This window comes from Mus caroli, chromosome 19 (genome assembly GCF_900094665.2).
Source record: "Mus caroli chromosome 19, CAROLI_EIJ_v1.1, whole genome shotgun sequence".
NCBI lineage: Eukaryota > Metazoa > Chordata > Mammalia > Rodentia > Muridae > Mus > Mus caroli.
The window spans coordinates 43,354,845-43,378,537 of record NC_034588.1 but is presented as its reverse complement, the minus strand read 5'-3'; the positions used below and the strand labels follow the sequence as shown (position 1 = coordinate 43,378,537).

Genomic DNA, 23,693 nt, shown 5'->3' with positions numbered 1-23,693 from the left:
AGAAACTATTTTAACAGTCAATAACCTGCATCCTGGGGGTGTTGCCTCATCCTGGTCTGCTTTTTAATGCACTTTTTTTTTTTTTTTTTTTTTTTGCATTTCATACATTTGAGGTCGACTTTGAACTGTCTACGAGGCAGAGCCCTTGAACTCCTGATCCTCCACCGTGGCCAACCTGGCTCCTGCTTCATTTGGTAGATTAATCAATGTTTGAATCCTTAGTTCCAGTGAATAACAGGAGTCTGTCTCTGGAGCTTAAAGACCATTGTCTCCACCCTCCCTCACCTTCAGCACTCGATAGACCTCCTGGAGGACTTGTTGTTTATCAGGAACAAGGTTGATAACACAGTTGGATCTATTAAAAAATAATAATAATAAAATAAGAAGGAAAAAAGAGCAGCTGTTTAATGATTCACATCCTTTTAGTTTCCAAAGCCAAAGGTGCTTCCATTTTGCCATCAGAACTACTGATATACCCTGACTCTCCTCTCCCCCAAGGTAAGGGAGAGAGACAGGCAAACTGTTACACAGCGGTAACGGTAAGCACAAACGTGACAGACGGAAACGATGCACGATTCTTCTTGTCCCGAGGTTCACCAGGCAACGAAACAAAACCTGGCTTCCGATTCCTGCCATGCGAAGAGTTCAAGCCCCAGGTGAACACGCAAAGTTCCCCAAAGGCGGCTTCCCGGGAATTAGCATTTGAAGCTCTGTGTCCCGCTGGCTCAGGGGTGAAATGCTTCTTTGGGGTTCAATTCCCAGCATCAGAAGAAAAATACACAGCCTAATCTGCTACCCGGGCATGACTTAACACAGACTCAGAAGACGAGAGACACAAGAGACCATAATTTGCCATTAAAAAACAAAACAAAACAAAACAAAACAAAACAAAACAAAACAAAAAAACAGAAAATGAAGTCATTGCTAAATGTGGAAGCTCATTCATCCCTTTAATCAGAGAGCAAAGGCAAGAAGATCTCTGAGTGTTCAAGGTCAGCCTGGTCTATGTGGCAAGTTCCAGGCCAGCCATAACGATATATATATAACTATATATAGAGAGAGAGTGAGAGAGACAGAGAGAGAGAGAGAGAGAGAGAGAGAGACCCTGTCTGGAAACAAAAATGAAGAGGATACCACGTATATGATGGTTGTCTCAAAAAATTACAACAGAGCTGTGGAGACAATTTGGGGATTTCGGTTTCTTAAAAACAAAAACAAAAAGCACGGGGCTGGAAAGACGGCTCAGCGGTTAAGAGCACTGGCTGCTCTTCCTAAAGGTCCTGAGTTCAAGTCCCAGCACCCACATGGTGGCTCACAACCCTCTGTAATGGCATCCGATGCCCTTTTTTTAGTGTACATGAAGACAGTGTGTCCATCTACATAAAGCAAATAAATAAATCATTTTTAAACACACAAAGATATTATAAGGATATGTTTCATTTTAATCCCAGGTGTGGGCGATGGCGCTACCTCAGACTGTGGCAAAGCTAGGATTTGCCTCCTGCTTTAGCCAGGGATGTCATTTTACCAACTCAGACAGTTTCTGCGACTGTGTGACATTTGAAATTCTGCAGACTTTTCAGAGGGTGTATAAAAGCTAGGACCCCAATGGGGGGGGGGGGCTGTTGGTAGGTTGTTGGTTGGTTGCTGTTGGTCTCAGTTGTTGGTCTCAGTTAAGTGATCATGCACAAAGAAGAAACAACAAGAAATTAGATTTCCTGGCAGCAAAGATCAAACTGGCCCCAAGGAACTCAACACCCCTAATCAGCAGGAAGTAGTCTACCGATGATAGATAGCATCGTCCCCTCTCCCCTCTTTCCCTTTTTCTCTCCTATCTAGAGTTAGGGGATTGAAAGGGTGGGAAGGAGTAGACAAGGGTGGAAGAAAGAAAAACCCAGAAAGTAGACAAAGTCCAGCTACATAACAACAGCGAAAAGACAGTGCATGCCATGATGCACAGCGCACCATACGTCTAGATAGTGAACAATGGCGTCACTGGCCTTTGCTCTCATTTTATGGGGAACTCATTCTGCTTACCAGAAAAAGCACTGTAAAACTGAGTGGCGGAGGTGGTGGCACACACCTTTAAGGCTAGCATTTGGGAGGCCGAGGTAGGCATATCTCTATGAGTTCCTGTCTAGTCTTGTCTACATCCTAAGTTCTAGGACAGCCAAGGCTACCCAAAGAAACTCTGTCTAGAAATCCAAAATAAAATAAACAGTCTGCTAGGGTCTTTCAACAACAAACTTGCACATCTTGAATGACTACCATAAGTCTGGATATCATCGCCTCCTGGGTCTGAATTAATCTGATGTTCTGTTCCTCGGGCCTGACGGCCATAGGTTAACTATTTTGTGTATAGCACTCAGTGGGCAGTAAGCTCTACCATCAAAGGCTGGATAAGTACCTGTTGATGTTCACACAAGTGGGAAATCCTCCAATACAAATGTCTTACAACAGATCTCTATAGTTTCAAAACCCACCGTTACGACAAGAGATGAGCGTGTTATGGGAGCACATGCTGGGCCTGGTTGGTTTGGGGTGCTCACTGGCTTTAGTTTGGCGGGCAGGCATGTTGACACGGCAACGTGACATTTTCTTCTACTAAACTCACACCAAGAAATGCGCAATTGAGTGACCAAAAAAAAAAAAAAAAAACCTGACAATATTTTAAGCTTATGCTTTTGTGCTGCAGTGTATCCCTAACTATCTTTGGCCAAGTGGTTCTGCCAGAGGCTGCACAAGCCTGCCAATGTTGTTAATAGACTACAGCTACCTCACTACAGTTCCTGCCTTTATGAAGTCAAGCTACGTTTAGTTTAATTCCCTAAAGCAAAGTCAATTCATCAAAAAGTAGTAACATATACGTGCTCAAATTGAAACAGGGTTTACTAATAACGGAAAGGCTGTCGCCCTACATGACAATATCATAGCTCTCACTCTGGATCCCAGCCTCTGCCAACTTCTCGATGCGGCCGTGGAGAAAAGTCACATTGGGTGCCTGGAAACCGAATTTTTCCATGTGGTGTCCAAGATAGGTTTTAGCCACTTCGACCTAGAGAAAGAATAATGTGGGTGTGGTAATCAGCGCTTTAGTTCTGAAGACTGTGCCATCGCTAATGCGGTAGGCTGTTTGAGCCCTGGGTTATTCTGGATAGACATCCAAGATTTTCGAGATGCATAAGATATGCAGCAGCCTGAGGACAGAAGCTCCCAACCACGTAATCTCGCTTGAGTTTTATCCCATGGCAAATCTTTCTGGACAGAGGATGGAGGCAGAAGAGAAAGTGCCACTCTGTTGTCACAAGCTCATCTACCAGGTTAGACCTCTGTCAATGTCCCTAACTTCTAGGTCACTGGGAGCAGAAATGAAAGCAACAGAAACCAAGCTTCTCAAATTACTATGAAGAAAAGGGGGAAGCAATTTCAGGCCTCAGGGAACGACCCAGAGGAACCTCTCCTATTCCTCCCAACCTTTGCCTTACCTGGACCTCAGTCATGTCTATGCCGGTGACATGTCCCTTCTCACCAACCAGCTGGCTAAGCACATAGCAATCCCTGCCACTCCCACTACCCAGATCCAAAATTCGGCAGTTTTCCAGCCGCTCAGGAACAGTCAGACCACAGCCATAATACCTGAGAGATGGAAATGACGTCTTTTTAAAACAGAGACTAGAAAGTTCTCAGACGCTAAATCTACACTTCCCTCCCTCCATGCCTCCCTCAGCCATCAATACGTCTGTCTGTCTCTCTCACTCAACAGGGCCACGTCTGCCCTAACACCATTGTAGGCACCGTGCAAGGTAGCAAGACTTAAACCATCTAAACTAGTGGTTGAATAAATTTATCTAAGGCACTGGCTGCTGAACAATTCAAACTCAGGACCCGAGGAAAAGGATTCTGGCCCTCACGTGCACACACTGTAACTTGGGAGGTAAAAACTACAGTTTAGAAACCCCTTTCTATGACTGGCATTGAGTGCCACCAGGAGTTAGGGCTGTCGTAGTCAGGAGAAGAAATCTTCATGTCCCCAGTAGGACTTCAGTGGGGTGTTGGAGAGGCAAGGGGTAAGTTACCCTCTTTGATAACTGCTCTCTGGGTGGGCAATACTGTATCAGAGAAGGGCAAGGTCAGAAGGAGCCGCGGCTGATTAGAATGTGTGGGCCCATCTATTAACGAACTTGAATGTCTATCAGGGCCCAGGGAACTTGAATGTCTCCTGCAATGGGCAAGGATGCAGGACATCGATGAGGGGTCCTTGGCGGAAGAGCAAGAAGTTCGGTGCCAAGCCTTGTGGGTATCACAGTAGTTGGGGCAAGCAGGATGTCCAGCAGAGATGGTTAAATTCCCTAGTGACCACTATGGGAAAATTGGTAGTCTGGAGGCTTCCAGGGGACAGCACACACACTCTACCTCGAACTAACGTCTTCATGTACATTCTGCAGACTTTCCCGGATGTAGTTGGGGACCGGCTTGGCTCGCGTGACACAAGCATTAGTCTGGAGGTCTGCAGATGTCTTCAGTACATTCCCATAATAGTTCTGACTCAGCAGCCACGGAAGAGAAACCAGGAGGGAGAGGATTGACGTTAACTGTTTGCAGAGCTCCAGGGCTCCACTCCACTCCTAATTACAGAGTAATTACAGCCCACTGGCCTTTGCTCAAGGCAAAAATCTAACTCCACTCCTTGGCCTGCTGTGGGCGTGGTTTGGCCTGGCTTCCCCCAGAGTGCTCCGCGCCAGCAGAGGCTGCTTATTGGCAGGACTTCTATAGGACCAGCGAGCCCACATAGCCATTCCCTAGGACCCTCACCTGAACGGCCTTGTGGATCTCGTCAGCGTGTCGGGAAGCAGCCACTGACAAAAGGGAGAACAGAAGTTAAATGCAATCACCACACAGAGAATGACAGGGCTGAAGCCAAGATGGAGGGCGAGTAGGACACGGCAGAGGTGGGGTTGGGGGGACCCGCAGCCTGCTGGGCTACCCAGAGTTGGGGGTAGGGTGGGAAGCGCTGTGAGCCCGTGGGAAGGCAGAGGTCAGAGGGGACTGGCCAGAAGACAGGAGGCACAGGCACTCACTGACTCACGATCTCCAGATCTCCACGTCCAGGATTCCCCTCAGCCCGGCTTCCGAAGAGATCGCCGAGGCCACGCCCCCTGGCCGACCTTCAACCCCACAGCCCTGCAAGACCCTCCGGAAGCCTGCTAGCTATACACACCCCTGGAGTTTGTCACCTTAGTGGCTTTGAGTCCTTGTGTCCAAGAGAATGGTTTTATTGGTTGACATCTTCCTTTATTGATTCACTGAGTTTCATTTGTAAATCTTGTGTGTGCCTTAGGTAAACACCCATATCTATTTTTCTCCTTCTGGAATGAAACCATCGGCCCGCCCTCAATCTGTCTCATAAGGTTGTTCATTGAGATATCACTTAGGCCAGTGATATTCACCTTTCCTTAGCGCACAGTTCTGTGAATTCAGACAAACGTGCACATGGAAGCCATCAGGTGTTAATTCCAGCACTCCAGAAGACAGACAGGTGACCGAAGCTGGCAGAACATCCAGTTCGAGGCTGACCTGATCTACAGAGTTCAAGGTCAGCCAGGACAAACAAACAAAACCTACCACCACCATCACCACCACCACCAAAACCCAAAAACCTCCCAAAGAAACAAAAAACTACTCTGTTCCTACATGTCTGTCTTTTTACATTGTTTTGTGGGTGCATATGCATATAACCACGGTGCCCAGGTGTGGAGACAGGGGGCTCCCACAAGTTAGCTCTGTCCTCTACACTGGGTTCTGAGAATCCAGCATCAGGCTTGTGTGGAGAGATGCTTTTAGCTTTTACAGCTAAGGTCTCTATCAACCTGCACTTCTTTGTATGTCTTACTTGCTTTGTGGTTGAAGCAAACATTGTCATTCGCCAAGATAAGGAAGGTTACCTTATCTTGGTCTACATGAAAGGATGTCTAAATAAAAAGTGGACTTCTATGAAATTATCCTGTTTCCAATCCCATTGATCAATTAAAAAAAAAAAATCAAGAAAGTTTCCAAATTTGGGGCTGGTGAGATGGCTCAGTGGGTAAGAGCACCCGACTGTTCTTCCGAAGGTCCAGAGTTCAAATCCCAGCAACCACATGGTGGCTCACAACCATCTGTAATGAGATCTGACTCCCTCTTCTGGAGTGGCTGAAGACAGATACAATGTAATCAGCTACAGTGTACTTACATATAATAAATAAATCTTAAAAAAAAAAAAAAGAAAGTTTCCAAATTTCCTGTTAATTGTTATTGAAAGTCAATCAGGTGACAGAGAGATGGCTCAGTGGGTAAAGGTGATTATCACCAAGGCTGAGGACTTGATTTCCAACTCTGAAATCCACATGAAAGGCAACTCCTGCAGACTGTCCTCTGATCTCCACACACAGACCACAGCATGAGCACATACGTGCATAAATAAATGTAACATTACAAACGAGCCAGGGGCTTGAATGGCAGATAGCTCAGTGGCTAAGAGCACTGGCTGCTCTTCCAGAGGACTGGGCATCTGGCACCCATTCAGGCAAAACACCAATGCAGATAAAGTAAGAATAAGTCAGGGATGTTTTTAAAATAGGAGATGTGGGGTTTTGTTTTTTGTTTTTTTTAATGACCATTTTTATCAGCAGCAAGTTTTAGACTCATAGAACAGTTCTCCAGAGGCACACTTTTCAAAGCATCTTCCCTGTAGAGTGAGCCCTTCCAACCATGCAGTTCCTTCCTCCTTGTTGTCTCAGGCAGAGGATGCACTTCACCAGCGCTGCTCTTGCTCAGAAGACTCACTTGATAACCAGATCCACAGAACCACAGTGAGCCACCCGCTATCACCTCTAGCCACTGCCACTCTGCCTTCGCAGCATCGGCCACACCGAGCTGAGCTGATTTTGAATTGGACGCTGCCCAGCAATCATTCTGACCGTGCCACGGTTTGGGTTTTGATTTTTGGTTTTGGCTTTGGGGTGCTTCCTAGTGGTCAAGATTGATCCTTGGGGCTCTCGCTCTCTTGCTCTTACTCCCTTCCTCTCTTCCCTCTCTGTCCCTTCTCGCCCCATTCCCCTCCCCCACCTCTCTGCTCACTCATGGCCAGCCCCTCCTCCTCCTCCTCTTCCTCCTCCTCCCTGTCCTTTTCCTCCTCCTCTTCTTTCTCTCCCTCCCTCCCCCCTCTGCCTTTCTCTGTCTCTACTACACCCTCAACTCCCTTCCCCATGCCCTAAATAAATCCTATTCTATACTAAGAAAAAAAATTGCCCCTTGGGTCTCATTTATGCTAGGGAACCAGCACTAAGCTGCACACAGAGCTCCTGTGTTCTGTGTGTTATCTCTGCTGAAGGGCAGGCTTTCTATTTAAGCTCTTCTATCAAACTGTATCTTAAAACATTAGCTTTTTCGTCGTTGTTTTTGGTTTTTGAGACAGGGTTTCTTTGTGACGCCCTGGCTGTCCTAGAACTCGCTCTTTAGACCAGGCTAGCCTCAAACTCAAGAGATCTGCCTTCCTCTGCCTCTGGAGTGCTGGGATTAAAGGCATACACCACTACCACCCAGTGCAAGGTTGATTTTGTAAGGAGGTGGAAAAGTTGAGAAAGGATCTTCATGCTAAGCTGGTCTCAAACTCATGATGTAGCCAAGGCTGACTTTAAACTACAGGTCTTCCTGCCTTTACCTCCCAGGGGCTAGGATTTCAGGCACGCATGCGCACTGCCACTGTTTTTTTTTTTTTTTTTTTTTTTTAAAGAGTAAAATTATATACAGAAACTTTCCTGTTTTCTTCCCTTTCTCCAACACTGCCACACTCTCATCTAGAAAAGCACTGGGCTAGCAAGTGCCAGACAGATTTTGGTTAGGCACACCAAAATGTGTGATGGAGATGGAGAGCTTTTGTCTGCTAAGAGACCTCCGCAGGTAAGGGCCCTTCTGACCGAGGCAGATGAGCGGAGCTGGATCACTAGGACTGTGTGATGGAAGGAGAGAACTGATTTCCAGAAGTTATTGCTCCAACCTCCACACGTGTGCCACCCCACCCCTCCCCACCACCACACATACAACAAAGAAATAGAAGGGGAGAAAACTGAGATGTTTCACTACGTGGGCCTGGCTACCTTGATTTGGGGTGGGGGGTAGTCAATCAAAAAAACAAAAATAGTAAAACGTTCAAAAGTAGTCAGGATCCCTAAGAGTCCTCAGGGGCTGCAGAGATGGCTCGGCCGTTAAAGGCACTTTGCTGATCCTCCGGAGGATCCGAGTTCAATTCCCAGAACCACATCGTGGCTCACAATGGTCTATAGCCCAGAGATCTAACACTTCTAGTTTCCTCAAGGCACTGCACACATAGACATACACTCAGGAATAATGAATGTTAGCATACAGGCTATCCAGCTGGCCTGCCCCCAGGGACCTAGCCAACTGCTTATGTCACCACTTGCAGAGGCCAGGTGTGCCAGGTGTGTGTGGCTGAATAAAATGACCCCACAGCCCAGTTCTGTCTGTCTGTCTGTCTGTCTGTCCTGGGCATTCTCGCTCCCCCTTTCTCTCTTTCTCTCTGCCCTCAAGGCTAACTCACATGCTCTACCCACTCCCCAGGTCCTCACTTCTCTCCCCTTCCGCAATAAACCCCTTTTACACCAAAACAAAAACAAATTTAAACATCAATATCCATAAATGATTGGTCTAAATTTTGCTATAGCGTCGTGCTTTTTATTTTAAGTGAAAATTACATTTTCTTTAGCAGATGAATTTTAAATAATTTTAAAAATATGTTTTCGTTTTATAGATATCTATCTGTGTTCAGGCATATTTATGAGAATGCAGGTGTCCAGGGAGCCCAGAAGAGGACATTAGATCCCTTGGAGCTATAGATATAGACACCAGTGAGCTTTCTGAAGCAGGTGATGGGAACTGAACCTGGGTCCTCTCCAAAAGCAGCAAGTGTTTTTTAACTGCTGAGCCATCGCACCAGCTTCAAATGGTCATATTTTATATGCTGGGATTACATGAAGAGGGTCTGCTCTTTGACAGTCTGTGGAAGTCACAGGAATGGGGCCACAAGCAAATGCCATTTGCACTACTGCTTCTTTGTCCCTTTGTGGATTATTCTTCACAATTGATCTGGACACATTCTTTCAAATGCTAACTTTGTAATGCCATATCTTTATAAGGAGACAGACATTGATCACACTTTAGGCATCGAGCTGAGGGGGAACTCTTCAGGTCTAGCTCACTTTATACACGTCATAGTCAGTGATGCATTTCTTAATTTGCCCTTTTATGGTTGACGTGACTCTTCAACACACTAATATGAAAACTCCCTAGTGGTTTTATATCTTTTTCGCCTTTTTGTTTTGTTGGAGATTGGGTCTGTGTAGTTCTTTTATGCAGCATTATTTAAGTATCAGCGGGTCCACTTGTGTGCTTTACTGCCAGATTCGAAGGGGATGGGATGGCTGTAAATGATTACAAAATGAACCAAGGTCACGTAATCAAGAGCCACAGAAAGAAAGAAAGAAAGAAAGAAAGAAAGAAAGAAAGAAAGAAAGAAAGAAAGAAAGAAAGAAAGAAGCCAGAAACAAAGGTCAAGGCAGAGCTGCAGCTGGCCAGAGGGGACACCATTGGCCTGATTTTCATATAAGAATTCATAGTGAGAAAAGAAACAACAGCCATTATCCTTGTTCTGTGTCCACTAAGTGAAGACTCTTGAATGAATGATAAACATCTTTTAAAATGGAAATCATTCTCACAAGATCACATTAAGAGCCCTTTCCTCTTCTTCTTGGAGATAGGTTCTTTCTGTGTTGCCCTGGATGGTCTCAACTTTCTGGGCACAAGTGATCCTCCTGCCTCAGCCTCCCAAGTATCTGAGACTATGTGTTATTCAGTGACCAGGTGTGGTGATTTGTAATTCCAATAGTTGAGAGGCTACAGCAGGAGGATTATGAGTTCAAAGCCACACAAGCTACACTGGGGTGGGGGGTACGGGACAGGACGGACATACTAGAGAGAGAGAGAGAGAGAGAGAGAGACATAGAATCACAGACAATATAGCTTTTAACAGGCTGAGGTGCCTTTCTTTTTTTAGTGCTAATGATTCAACCTATTTATTTCAATATAAAACAACTTGAAGATGAGCTAATCAATTTAAGAACTACTTCCATGCTCAGTCACTTGGCTTCTTCTTTTCATGAGTCTTTTTTGTTGTTGTTTTTTGGAGTTTTTTTTTTGTTTTTTGTTTTTTTTGGTGTTTTTTTTTTCGAGACAGGGTTTTACTGTGCAGCTCTGGCTGTCCTGGAACTCACTTTGTAGACCAGGCTGGCCTCGAACTCAGAAATTCGCCTGCCTCTGCCTCCCGAGTGCTGGGATTAAAGGTGTGCCCCACCACGCCCGGCTTCACAAGTCTTTTCTAGATGATTTTCTGGGGATGAAGATGGAGACCAAGGCCACGGTCTGATGATTGTGTAGGACAGGCCCTCCTTAGCATCAGGCAAAGAAGTCAGCTACCATTCTGACATGCTACTTCAGTAAGTGACTCAACTGGTCCTGCAGGTCAGGCGACTGCTCAACACTAGAAATCAAACACAACAGGACTGTCTGAGACGAGCAGGAAAAGACATCTCTCCATGCGATCTATCCTCTATGCAACAGTCTGGTTACGCCTAAGTCAGAATTTACCTCTGCCCAAGTGCTTAAACTCAGAGGCTGGCACTGGGGCCCGAGTGTTAATCTGTTACTAGGAGCTGAGGCGGAGGGAGGATCGTTTGAACCCAAGTGTTGGAGGGCACCACAGAAACATGGTAAGATTCCGTCTCAAGAGTTGGGGGGGGGAAGCAAACTATGGAGAAGGTCTGTGCAGATAGATGGGTATGGGGCACACACCTGTGTGCAGATGGGCATGGGGCACACACCTGTAACCCCACCACTCAGGAAGTGGAGACAGGAGTGTGAGTTTCAGGTTAGACTCGGCTACACAGTGAGAGACCTTACATTAAAAAGAAAAAAGGTTTAGAAAAACTTCATGCAGTTAGGAAAGTGAGACCATTTAGTGGCGTTAGTCTGTCTGCTCTATTTATGAATATCACTTATTTATCATAAGCAAGGGCGGCCTCTGTACCCTGTATCTTCTAGAAAGAGAAGGCAGTGGCCCCAGCTCTGGCTCGAACTGAAAATACACAGTTTTCTTTTACACTCTAAACAGGCCATCCTGCGCATGCCATTTAAAGGTACGGCAACCACTTTTTCATCGATCCTGGGCCCAGCAGTCGCTCCCGCTCCCAGCATGCTTCAGTTGGCCCCACCCACCATCTCTGAGGTCCACTTACTTCTTCTGAATAGCTTCTTGCCTAAATCGGGAAGGGAAAGAAGGAAAGAAACAGAGAGAAGTCAGCATCAACAGATCACACAGGCAGAACAAATACAAGAGGCATACACTTAGTGTAATCCCGTGGGGGCCAAAGAGCCACATCGTGAATATGCACACCCCTAAAACACAGTCTTAACATTAGCTATCAGGACCTGGACTCAGCCATACAATCCCAACAGACAGGCAAGCATCTTATCAACTATGTAAAATATGGGACAAGAAAAAATTACAATCAAAGGCAAATTCAACTATAGTTTTCTTCAAAACTACAGTGAAGGCACTGTGTATTTCAAGATCTGAATGATCCCTGTGTTGCTGATGTTGTGTTAGATGCAGGATGCCAGCTGCCACCCCGCTCTGTTCTTCAGGGCAGGAGCAACACTGGCACAGAGTGGACAGACACGGGTCAAGTGTGTCCCAGGTGCCACACAGTGGCAACACAGTCCTGGCAGGCTCTGCTCCTATGCCTTCTTCCCTTGTAGAGCCCTGAGTTAACACAGGGAGGTCAAAAAAGTGGCCCCAGCTCCCACTCTCCTGCAGCCCAACTTCCCCTGAAGGTGTCTTTCCCTGGAGACTGCATCCTTCATCAACCCTCCCACTCCCATCCCCCTCCCACCTCCATCCCCCTCCCCCTCCCCTCCCATCCCCCTCCTACCTCCATCCCCCTCCCACCTCCAATCCCCTCCCACTCCCATCCCCCTCCCACTCCCATCCCCCTCCCCCTCCCCTTCCCCTCCCACCTCCATAGGAAGGTGCGCTTTAGCACAAAAGAAATGACCAGGGTAAGGGTGAGGACTGTGACTGCTGGTAAGGCATACTCACTGGTACTGAAGGTGTGTTGTTATTATTGCCATCTTCCTTAAACTCTGCACAACACAGAGAGAGAAACAGAATAGTCCACTTTCCTATGGTCACACAAAGCACACACACACACAACACAAATGCTTCTTACATCTTCCGAGTGTAAGATGGCATCTTCCTGTAGTACCATGTTTCGAGCTGCCTGCCCCAGCAGCTAGAAAACAAAAATAAAACAGTAATGATCAAAGCTCCCACCTCTGAGGGGGCCCAGTCGTGCAGGGTGGTAATACCAGATGCTAGGAAAGCTGAGGGTCACGAGTTCAAGGCCCGTCTGGACGACAGGGTAAAGATGGCTAACTTAGTGAGACCCTGTCTCAAAACAAGGAAGTACAAAAAGGAATGGTGATTTAGCCTGGCAGGTCCTAGAGAGAAAATCCTTCTCACTGGCACAGGGGCAGTTCTGACACAGCTGGGCTCCTTCTCACTGGCACAGTGGCAGTTCTGACACAGCTGGGCTCCTTCTCACTGGCACAGTGGCAGTTCTGACACAGCTGGGCTCCTTCTCACTGGCACAGTGGCAGTTCTGACACAGCTGGGCTCCACACCCTCCTAAAGAACTAGGGCCCCAGAGCTACTGAGCTCGGTTGGATGCGGCTCTGATGAACACAGCCCGCTCATCAGGTACCAGGAGAAGTCGGCAAAACTGCTTTGGCTGGACCACTAACTTCTAATGCTTTAAAAGCAAGCTTGGGGGAGCTGGAGCAACGGCTCAGGACTTAAGAACATGTGCCTCTCCTGCACAGGACAACAGCTTCAGTTCCCAGCCCCCACAAGGTGTTATCACAGCTATTCATGGTGCAGGACTTTAATCCCAGCACTGGGGAGGCAGAGGAAGGTGGATCTCTGAGTTTGAGGCCAACCTGGTCTACAGAGTGAGTTCCAGGACAGCCAGGTCTATACAGAGAAACCTTATGGAGAAGGGGAGAGGGGACGAGGGAGAGGGGGGGAGAGGGAGAGGGAGAGGGAATCTGAAGGTTTAAGGAGAAAAAGGAGGAAAAAGGCATGAGAAGAAGCTCACGGACTGGGGTTGTTTGGAGTGGTGGGTGACTATCTGATGTGACATGACAAGGCCCTGAGTTTATCCTCAACACAAAAGAAAGGAGAAAAGAGAGAGGAGAAAAGAGGAGGAAGAGGAGGAGGAGGAAGAGAGAGAAGGAAGAGGATGAGGAAGAGAAGGGGGAGGGAAAGGAGGAAGAAGAGGAGGAGAAGGAACAGGAGAAGGAGAAAGAGGAGAAGGGGGAGGGAGGAGGAAGAGAAGGAAGCAGAGGAAGAGGAGGAGGAAGAGAAGAGGGGAGGCAACAGCGGCCAGCATTGTTGCCACTATTCAAGGCTTAGAGCAGGAAATCATGTCATGAGAGGCAGCCAGATGGAGCTGAGAAAGAGAAAAAAGAGGAAATGTGAAGACCAACTTTTGAATTTGGTGTCAGCTGGGCCCTGAGACCAAAAGAGCAATGGGGAGCTCCGATTCAGCATGGTGACCTGACCTCCAAGCAAAGCTATAGCTGTGTGAAGGCAAGGGAGCAAGTGAAGACCCAGTGAGACTGCAGGCTTCCTGCAGCTGTGTGGCCCTGGCTCACAAGGGAACCCCGCGGAGGCAGTTCTGTGCATCCTACCAACACATCAAACTCTCCCGGGTTCACCTTGGCTAGGAAATCTCTAGCAGCTGACGACTCCAAAGTAGCCAGGACGGCAGCATTGGCGTAGTTCATTTTGCTCTCTAAAATTTCAAACTTGTAAATCTCGTGTGCTTCTGAAGCCTGAACACTGGGAGAAGCCCCGCACCTCTGCTCCTTCCTGCTCTGTTCTCTCCCACGTGGAACAGGTTCCTTAGCTTGTGTTGTCTTTCCAGTCGTGGAATGTGTAGGCGCTCAAGCCCATTATTTACGGTGGAGCAGGATTTGCCTGTTTTAGACCATCTCTTGATTACTCTTGAAAATTCTGGTGTGGCCTTCTTTTGTTTTGCTCTTGTTATTGTAGCTTTTTTGTTCGTTTTGATATGGGGTCTCTCTATGAAGCCCTGGTTATCTTGGAACTCACTATGCAGAACAGACTGCCTCAAACTCAAAGAGACCTGCTTGCCTCTGCCTTCCAAGCCTCCCTCACTATTGCTTTTGCTGTGTCTGTGGTGTGTGTGTGTGTGTGTGTGTGTGTGTGTGTTGTATGTACATGACTGTGCAGGTTCACACACCCAGGTACATATCTAGGGAAGCCTGGAAAGTTTGACATGGAAATGTGTGGTTTCTTTGGAAACTCTTGTTATGTCATGTGATATTTGCTGTGGCAGACAGATGGAAGGATGTTTTGCTGAGGCAGACAGGTGAGAGGACATGTGATGTTTAGAAAGATTACAAATATGACCCCACAGGCAGTGGCAATGGTTCTGGCGTTAGTTGACCTTGCACGGATTACTCATCTTAGAGCAACTTGCCAAAGAACCAGAATGATATTCTGGCAGCTTCTGGCGGCTTCTACAGACCCAGGAGGATTGGTAGAGCCTAGTGGTTCTGCCATTGTTGACTCATGTCTGGTGAATGCCACTGTTGATTCATGTTGGTGTTTGGAATCACCCCAAAGAACTATTTCTAAACAGGTCAACAAACCCCATTTCCTATTAACCTTTCTTTCCCACCACCTCTGGTGGGTGGTGGGCTAGAAGGGAGGCTGAAGCATTTAAGAACCCTTATTAAAGTAGGTTTTGAAAAATTTAAGACCACAGAAGGTCTTGAAATGCCCCCTCCCCTCTCTCACTCTCTGCCTGACTGCCTTGAGACAGGGTCTTTCACAGAACTGGAAGGTCCCTGCTTGGCTAGGCTGGTGCTCTAGCACACGGTCAGGCTCTACCTGTCTACGTTTCCTAAGACCAGGGTTACAAGCATGTCCAGCCATGCCAGGCTTTTGATATTGGTGCTGGGAACTAAGACTTGGGTCCTCGTACTTGCAGAACGAGCACTGTTGGCCAAAGAGTAACTTGCCAAAGAACTTCTTGTGATCTTCTGGCGGCTTCTGCAGACTCAGGAGGATTGGCAGAGCCTCGTGGTTCTGCCATAGGCAAGTCCTGTGTCTTGTTTAATAAGCAGGGTCTTACATGCCTCAGGCTAGCTTGAGATTCACTGTGCAACTGAGGGTGATCTTGAACTGGTCTCCTGCCTCCATCCTGCACGTGCTGGGATCACAGGTAGGAAGTGTATGATACCGTGCCCAGCCTCTAGATCACATGTACTACACAATACAACATAAGTGCTGTATAACTGTTATACAGTACCAAGGGGGAAATGAGCAGAAAAACACTATACATGTTCTGTACAGATGTAGATACTCACTACATTTTCAGTCTGCAACTGGCTGAATAAGTGGCTATGAAGCTCAGGGATAGCCAAAGCCAATTGCATACCCACTTGTGGTGGTGGGAACAGATATAGCCCTCAAAGACTCCTAGGTTTGAATGCTTGGTCACAGGGAGTGGTGCTCTTAGGAGGTGTGGCCTTGTTGGAGGAAGTGTGTCACTGTGGGGGAGGGTTTTGAGATTATATATGTTCAAGCTACGTGCAGTGTGATACACAGTCTCCTTCTGCTGCCTGAGGAGGATGCTAACGGACTAAACCTCTAAAACTGCAAGCCAGCCTCAATTAAATGTCACCCTTTATAAGAGTTATCACGGTCATGATGTCTCTTCACAGCAATAAAACCCTAAGACAGCCCGCAAGAACTTATAAGAACTTATACTTAGACCATATATAGGTACTGCTTCCCATCTTGTAATTTTCTACTTTATAATATAACCTTGAAGTAAATGAATATTAGCAATATAATATATACATATATAGATATATGTGTGTATATACATATATATTGTGTGAGTGTGTATGTGTGTGTGTGTATGTAGATAAAAGTAAGAATGGGACTGGGAGAGGTGGTACACACCTTTGACCCCAGCACTCAGGAAGCGAAGACAGGTGGATCTCTGTAGGTTCAAGGCCAGCCTGGTCTACACAGCAGATTCCAGGACAGCCAGGGCTACAGAGAGACCCTGTCTCAAAACAACAAACAAACAAATAAACTTGAGAGAGGAAGGGATAGAGAGATAAATAATGGGGCTGATAGTCTGGAGGGGTTACACAGGACATAGGCACTAAAATCCCTATGGCAAGTGTGGCTGAATGGAGCAGCCCCACTGTGGGGTCCTGGGGGTAGAGGGAGTGAGAGCGGTGAATCCACGCCAGGGATAAGTACTGGGGGCGGGCTTCCTGGGGAAGGGAATTCTGCTGAGGAGCTGGGCTCTAGAATTCATCTCACACATGAAGTGGCCTGAGCGGATCTGCTGCTTCAGAGCTGTGGTAATTACAATGGGCTGAGCTGGGAGGAGAGCAGAGACTGGTTAGGAGGCAGGTGATGAACAGAGTTAGCAGTGGTGGGTTGGAAAGGGCGTTTGAGAAACAGAAACAAAAGACTTAATGGGACTTGTGCCTGCCTGGGACACATGGGTGTCACAATGCCAGGTAACAGATGTACTCGCAGTTGTTCAGATAAGCCAACCACACGTACACTAACACTTCCAGTTTTACCTTCTTAACATGGAATGCCATAGAAACCATCTTAGTACAGCGTCTTTCTAGATTCCACAAACTTCCCTCCTGTTTTTACCATTGACTTGCTCATAATTCACTCAGTGAGTTTTTCTCACCCACACTTCACCAAGTGTCTTATTTAGGTGGTGTTCACCCCCGCCCCCATTGCATCAGTTCCCGTATTATTTCATAATACAGCTGAGGGAGCTAGGGGTGTAGCTCAGTGAAGCGCTTGCAAGGACAAGGACCTGAGTTTGCTACCTGGAGGAAAGCCAAGTGGGCGGCTCATGCCAGCCAATCAGGCAAATCCCTGGGGTTCAATGGTTCGCTTCCTTCATTTACTTAGTAAGTCCCATGCCCAGGAGACCTAGTCTCCATTCTTTGTTTCTTCAGACAGGGTTTTCTTGTGTAACAGCCCTGGCTGTCCTAGAACTCAATCTGTAGATCAGGCCTGTGTTGCAAAAACACTGACAATTACAAAACCACAATGACTCTCACTAGGCACAAGACTCAAATGGAGTGGCTGGTGTGCAAGAGAATAGGCAGGCAGCAGTGTTAAGGTGAGTGACTGGCTGTGGAAGCAAGCACATCTCCCCTCACTTTCGACTGCTACCCAGTCCTTGTACACACCCTCATCTCAAGGTCTTTCCAGTCTACAGCTCTACCTGCAACTCTCTGCTCTGGCTCCAGATACCTGCAGGGCTCGCTCTACATTTCACTCCTCTTTCTGTGCAAATGTCACTTTCCTTCAGACCCGTCCCTGTTTAAAGTAAACCTTCCCACTCTCTGCTCTGAGATCCCTACTCCTCACAGGGTTTAGTCAGCACTGAGGTGTGGTGTTCGCTGGCTGATTTTCTGTCTCCTCCCTTCCCTGTAAGCTTCCCGCTCTGTGCTCCTTTCAGACCGCAAATATCCACTGCCTTTCCTACGTAAGCTTCACGACTGGGCTACGTAGCTCAGTGATAGAGCGTCTGCCTCCCACCGAGTAGGCTCTGTGTTCAATCATCAAGACCAACACTATGACCACCAAAAATACCAAGCTTCCCCAATACTTGGATTTATTTGCCCCCTGGAAACTGGAACAGTTCCTGGAACACAGCAGACATTTGAAATTATTTGTTAAATGAAAGCTGTAAACAGAGAGTCACTATGATACCCAGCCACCTCACAAACTAGGACAGGAAATGGCTGAGGTAATGGGCTTCAGGTGCTGTGGAAGAAACCCAGTATGCAAAGTCTGGAGAGCTGTGGAATTGTGGGTCGAGCCTGGCTCAGAAATCAGGTTAACTTCAGTTTGATTTAATCCGTGCTGTTTAACGGGCTCACACTCAAACTCTCCTATAGGAGAAGATGCCCGTGTGAGAGACACATATAACGATGAGGAACGGGAAGGAATGGGCTACTTCAGGGGCAACCAATGGTGGCAGTGATTTTTTTGGTAGCATATCCAACTAGTACCATGCAAAGGTAAATTCATTATGATATTCAATATATACTAGAGTTAAATATAAAACCATCTCTTACCAGGCGTGGTGGCGCACACCTTTAATCCCAGCACTTGGGAGGCAGAGGCAGGCGGATTTCTGAGTTTGAGGCCAGCCTGGTCTACAAAGTGAGTTCCAGGACAGTCAGGGCTATACAAAGAAACCCTGTCTTGAAAAAACAAAAAAAAAAAAAAAAACAAATCAAAACATCTCTTAAATTTTGGAGGGGGGCAGGCTACAGGGTCTTACTATTCAGCCCTGGCTAAGCTAGAACTCACTCTGTAGACCAAACTCACAGAGCTCTGCCTGCTTCTTCCTCCCAATTGCTGGAATTAAAGACATGTTGCTACACTTGGCTTTAAAAAAAAAAAAAAGTTTAATTGCATTTATTTACTTAATCTGTGGAGGGGAGAAAAGGATGTGTGTACCATGACTTCCACAATTGTGGAAGCTTGATGATAACTTTTCAAAGTTTGGGGTTTTTTTCTTTCCACCATATGGGTCCCAGTTTCGGACAGAAACTTGGATGGTCCAGCTTGGTAGCACTCACTTTGTCCTGCTGAGCCATTTCGCTGGCCCCAAACCCACCTTTGAAAAGTTTAAGCATATTTATAGCATTTCTTCCCCCAATTTGTTTATCTAGAAGAATGTGTGTGCACATTTGTATGATGTACGCAACATTTTGCATACACATACACTTTCTACAAAAGAAACAGAATCTAGAAATAGGAAAAAAAAAAAAAAAAAGAAAGGAAGGTCAACTTGACTGCCAACAAAAAACGACCCAGGAACTCTGTGCGACCATGATAAAGTGTCAAATGGTGAAACCATGATTTGCATAATTTATATCTGGAAAAAAGCAATATAACAATTCTTTAATTTCTTCAAACTTTCCCCTGACACAGACTCCTAAAAGCAAAGTGTCAGATGGGATCACAGCAAAACATGTCAGCAATGTCAACAGCTGTTATACAAGGGCAAGGACTTCTTGCAGTGGGATTTTTATTTTGTTTTGCAGCCACTGTCAGTGAAAGCTAGCTCTTGCTACACAGCAGGTTTAAATTAATATATGTCAGATGTTGTGAACATCCATGCACAGATCCAAAGGCCTGAAAACATAGTGTGCCATTATTGCAACTACATAAGAAAGCAGGTGCCGTTCCTATGAAAACTAAGTTGGAAACGGTAACCACTTGTCAAAGATGTGTGGCTGAGACAAAGGGTTACTATGGAAGGCGAAATTGGAAGTTTTCTAAGCAGTCCCTTCTGTATCCCAGGTCTCTTGAGAGCTCAGACCCAGGTGTGCCCATTAGGCACCGCCATACGTTTAATTTTCCATTAGTAAATACATACCAAAGACGAGGTCATTGCATCTCATATGTCCGTTTACCTGTCCATGAGCGTGTGAGTTGTTGTCTCATGAAGAAAAGTGTATGAACGAACATGTACGTGTCTTTGTGTGGGCACACGGTTTCTCTAGGGCAGATAACGACTTCAACAAGCAGCGAGTACGTGTCATCAAATCATTCCATTCATAGAATCGGATGGAGGACGGAGAAAGGGGGAGGAGATGGTAGGGCAAAAGAAAAAGCTTGTCTAGGAAACAGTGAAGAACTTGGCCAGAAATATAAAGAATAAACCCACAAAGAGAGGTGTAAGAAATCTTGGAAGTTGAGGCCATCGCCAAGCCGAGTTTCGAAAAGCGACTGATGTTCACTACAGACGCCCATGAACACAAACAGGCACAGTGTAGGAGCTCATCTGCCCGCCTGTGCTTCTCCCCTTCCCACCCATCATCTCTTCCAGCTACAGGCATTCAACCTAAACTGAAGAAACGCACCCACAATGCAACACGCGCCTGGGCCAAAAGCCTACACTCCCCAGGATGCAATGCGCCGCTTATCCTGGAGCGAGCGCTGGGGAGAGGACTGGGCCCGGGGAGCCCACGCCCCGCTCACCTCGGAGCTCCGCGAGCCTTTCAGCACCTGCTTGGTGAGCGCGATTACGTCGGTGCCACAGGTGTTCACCTTCTCCGTGAGAAGCCCCTTCACCGACTGACCAAATCGGGCTTGCGAATCCGGCGTCCCAGTCGCCATCACCTCAACTAGCGAGTACCCGCAGCCGGACGACGGCGAGTCCCTGGGGCCAAAAGAGACGCAAAGCGTCCAATCGTGCGAAGAGGAAGGCCCGCATGCGCTTAGCTCAAACTGCTTATTAAAATTATTTAAAATGTTCAGTTGATGGACATGGAAGGAGGATACCGTTTAGGCAGGCTACCCTGGAGGGGATAGAATATAATTTAGGTGAATCTCTAGTTTAGAGTCAGAAGATCTGGATAGCATCCCAAGGAGTGATGTGGCTACAAATTACTCAACCCCTGTGTCTTCTGTTCCTTATCTGTTTTAGGGCCAGCACTGCCTTACCTAGGCACATTAATACAACTCTGTCAGAAGTTCAGGGTCTTTCTTGGCTGTATAGCAAGTGGAGGCCGACCTGCGATACATGAGACCACATCTATAAAATAAAACAGAGACCCTGTTCAATTCTAACATATTTTATTGAAATTAGCAAAGGGCACAGGCCAAAGAAAAATGAAATTCAAATGACTAAGGTAAAGAAATGTCAACATCACTAAATTCTGTGTGTGTGTGTGTGTGTTTTCAAGACAGGGTTTCTCTGTGTAGTCCTGACTGTAGACTACACTGGCCTCAAACTCACGGAGATCCACCTATATGTGCCACCACCACCTGGCCTTTTTTTTTTTTTTTTTTTTAAATCATTAGTAGTTTGCATTTATGAATAGCCTTTTAATTAAAACTCTGCTTATAATTACTTTGGAAGCAAGTCCTACTATGATGTTAGGTCACTGGAGTATGACCTTTGAAGGGATATTGTGATCCTGGTCCCATTTTGTCTCTCTTTCCATCCCGACCTTGAAGTGAACAACCCTCAACACGTGGTGCACTGTGGTGCCATAATCCCAAAGCAATGGAGCCAAATGATGTACACTGGGACCTCTGAAAGAAGTGGCTAGCAATAGAACTTGAAAATCCTAAATTAAGAGTCTGTAGAGGTTGGTTAAAAAAAAAGAAGTTCATCCAAGAAAATTCTTGGGTTGGAGGATGGCTCACTGACTGCTCTTCCAGAGGTTCTGAGTTCAATTCCCAGCAACCACATAGTGGCTCACAACCATCTGTAATGGAATCTGATGCCCTCTTCTGGTGTATCTGAAGACAGCTACCATGTACTCGCCTACATAAAATAAATCTTTAAAAAAGAGAAAAAAAAGAAAAGAAAAGAAAATTCCTAAATGCCTAAAACCATTCAAAAGAAATTTTACTGTAGGTCAGCTCTGCTTTCTGTACATTTGTTTATTTATAGTTTATTTCTTATTTTTATTTTATTTATAAGTGTGTGCCTGCCTATCTGTTTGTGTGCCATGTAGATGCGTGTGCCTTTGAAGGCCAGAAGAGGGTGTTTGATCTGTGCAATCAGAGTTACAGACCTATGTGAGCTTTCCAGTGTGGGTGCAAGAAAGTGAACCCAGGACCTATAGAAGAGCTGTCAGTGCTCTTAACCACTGAGTCATGTCTCCATCTTCAATTTATTTTACTTTTATTTATTTACGTTCAAAACAGGGTCTCTCTATGTAGCCCTGGCTATCCTGGAACTCACTCTCTAGACCAGGCTGGCCTCGAACTCATAGAGATCCTCTTGCCTCTGCCTCTTAAGTGTTAGGATTAAAGGCATTTGCCACCACCACCTGGCAATTTACTTTATTTTTACTTGTGTGCATTTTCATGTGTGTGTTGGGAGAAGGGGAGTGGTTTGTGCACATGCCTGCAGGTGCCCTCAGAGGCCCGAAGGAAGCATCAGATACTCTGGAGCTCAGGTGGTTGCAAGCTATTCATAAAGGGTTGGGTGGTGGGAATCAAACTCTGGGCTTCGGGGCTGGTGAGATGGCTCAGCGGGTAAGAGCACCCGACTGCTCTTCCGAAGGTCTGGAGTTCAAATCCCAGCAACCACACCGTGGCTCACAACCATCTGTAACAAAATCTGACGCCCTCTTCTGGAGTGTCTGAAGACAGCTACAGTGTACTTACATATAATAAATAAATAAATCTAAATAAAAAACTCTGGGCTTCTGCAACAGCAATGTTTGCTCTTAACCATTGAGCCATCTTTCCAGCTACTGTTTATTCTTTTAAAAAACTTGACACAGGGTTAGATACTTATGATTTACCTCATTATGCACAGTCCTTTATCTAGTATTACTAACTTGCTGGCTTTAATGTCATAGTTTAACACTAACTTCTTATTTTAATTCTCCCAGGCTATTGTTAGTACCGCTGAATAATATGTCTCTTTGTTAGTTTTTAAGACAAGTATGTAGCTCAGGCTAGCCTCCAGCTTATAGAGATCTACCTGCTCTTTCCTCCTGAGTGGTGTGTGTTTAAAATCCTGCATCGTGACAACAGAGTTATTTCAGATAAAAAAGTTAAAATCCCAATAAGCCATGTTCAAAGCCTAAATTTATCACAGCTGTGGACTTTCTCCTTTCCCAGCTATAATCCTGAAGTTTTCTAGGACTCTAACAAATAGGACCATGAAATGCATCTTAACTTCCAGGTACCACAGTCGTGTCCCGTGGTCTTTCGATAGCCACTGTAATCATAGGTAAAGGCTCGCATTTACTGGGAGAAAGGAAACAAAGAAAGCAAGGTTCCTTGGCAACTGTGATGGTTAGCATTGTCAATTGGACAGGGCCTAGAATTACCTAGAAGATAAGCCTAACTTGGCTGCAAGGGATTACCTAAGTCAGGTTAGCCTCTGATTTGTATATGAAGGTTTAACTAGATTAGGTCACCTTCTGGACACACCTCTAAGGGATTATGTAGCTAGGGTTAGCCAAGGATTATCTAGATTAAGTTAGCCTATAAAGGATTATATTAGGTTAGCCTCTGATGTGTCTCTGAGGGATTATCTAGATTAGGTTAGTGTAATGGTTTGTATATGCTCGGCCCAGGAAGTGGCACTATTAGAAGGTGTGGCCCAGATGGACTAGATGTGTCACTGTGGGCGTGGGTTTAAGACCCTCACCCTGGCTACCTGGAAGCCAGTATTCTGCTGGCAGCCTTCAGATGAAGATGTAGAACTCTCAGTTCCTCCTGCACCATGCCTGGCCTGGATGCTGCCATGCTCCTGCCTTGATGATAATGAACTGAGCCTCTGAACCTGTAAGCTAACCCCAATTAAATGTCCTTATAAGAGTTGCCTTGGTCATGGTGTCTGCTCACAGCAGTAAAACCCTAACTAAGACAGTTAGCTTCCAGACATGCCTATGAGGGATTCTCTATATTAGGTTAGCCTATGAGGGATTATATTAGGTTAGCCTGT

General features: G+C 46.2%; 2 protein-coding genes across 2 annotated transcripts in view; both read right to left on the bottom strand.

The window, feature by feature from the left end:
• The window catches only part of As3mt (arsenite methyltransferase), a 33,683-nt gene extending 28,455 nt beyond the window's left edge, over positions 1 to 5,228 (bottom strand). Inside the window, exons 1-6 of the mRNA XM_021151362.2 lie at positions 5,079 to 5,228; positions 4,813 to 4,856; positions 4,414 to 4,541; positions 3,486 to 3,636; positions 2,919 to 3,055; positions 286 to 355 (exon numbers count right to left, since the gene is read on the bottom strand). Of these exons, the coding sequence (XP_021007021.1) occupies positions 286 to 355; positions 2,919 to 3,055; positions 3,486 to 3,636; positions 4,414 to 4,541; positions 4,813 to 4,856; position 5,079 (531 nt within the window). The 5' untranslated portion in view covers positions 5,080 to 5,228. The remainder of the gene's footprint in view (positions 1 to 285; positions 356 to 2,918; positions 3,056 to 3,485; positions 3,637 to 4,413; positions 4,542 to 4,812; positions 4,857 to 5,078) is intronic.
• A 5,073-nt stretch (positions 5,229 to 10,301) lies between these two features.
• On the bottom strand, positions 10,302 to 20,432 carry Borcs7 (BLOC-1 related complex subunit 7). The gene is made up of 5 exons (XM_021152129.2): positions 20,255 to 20,432; positions 12,339 to 12,401; positions 12,209 to 12,252; positions 11,346 to 11,366; positions 10,302 to 10,591 (listed from the first exon to the last, which is right to left on the bottom strand). The coding sequence occupies exons 1-5, from the start codon at positions 20,390 to 20,392 to the stop codon at positions 10,540 to 10,542; spliced, it is 318 nt and encodes a 105-aa protein (XP_021007788.1). The 5' UTR covers positions 20,393 to 20,432; the 3' UTR covers positions 10,302 to 10,539.
• Between the last annotated feature and the right edge of the window lie 3,261 nt (positions 20,433 to 23,693).

Coding starts and splice junctions, on each gene's coding strand:
- Borcs7 (XM_021152129.2), bottom strand. CDS start 20,392: ATGGCGACTGGGACGCCGGATTCGCAAGCCCGATTTGGTCAGTCGGTG. Junction 12,402..20,254: donor AAGGCTCGCGGAGCTCCGAG/GTGAGCGGGGCG, acceptor TTTGTTTTCTAG/CTGCTGGGGCAGGCAGCTCG. Junction 10,592..11,345: donor CAAGAAGCTATTCAGAAGAA/GTAAGTGGACCT, acceptor TTTGATTTCTAG/TGTTGAGCAGTCGCCTGACC.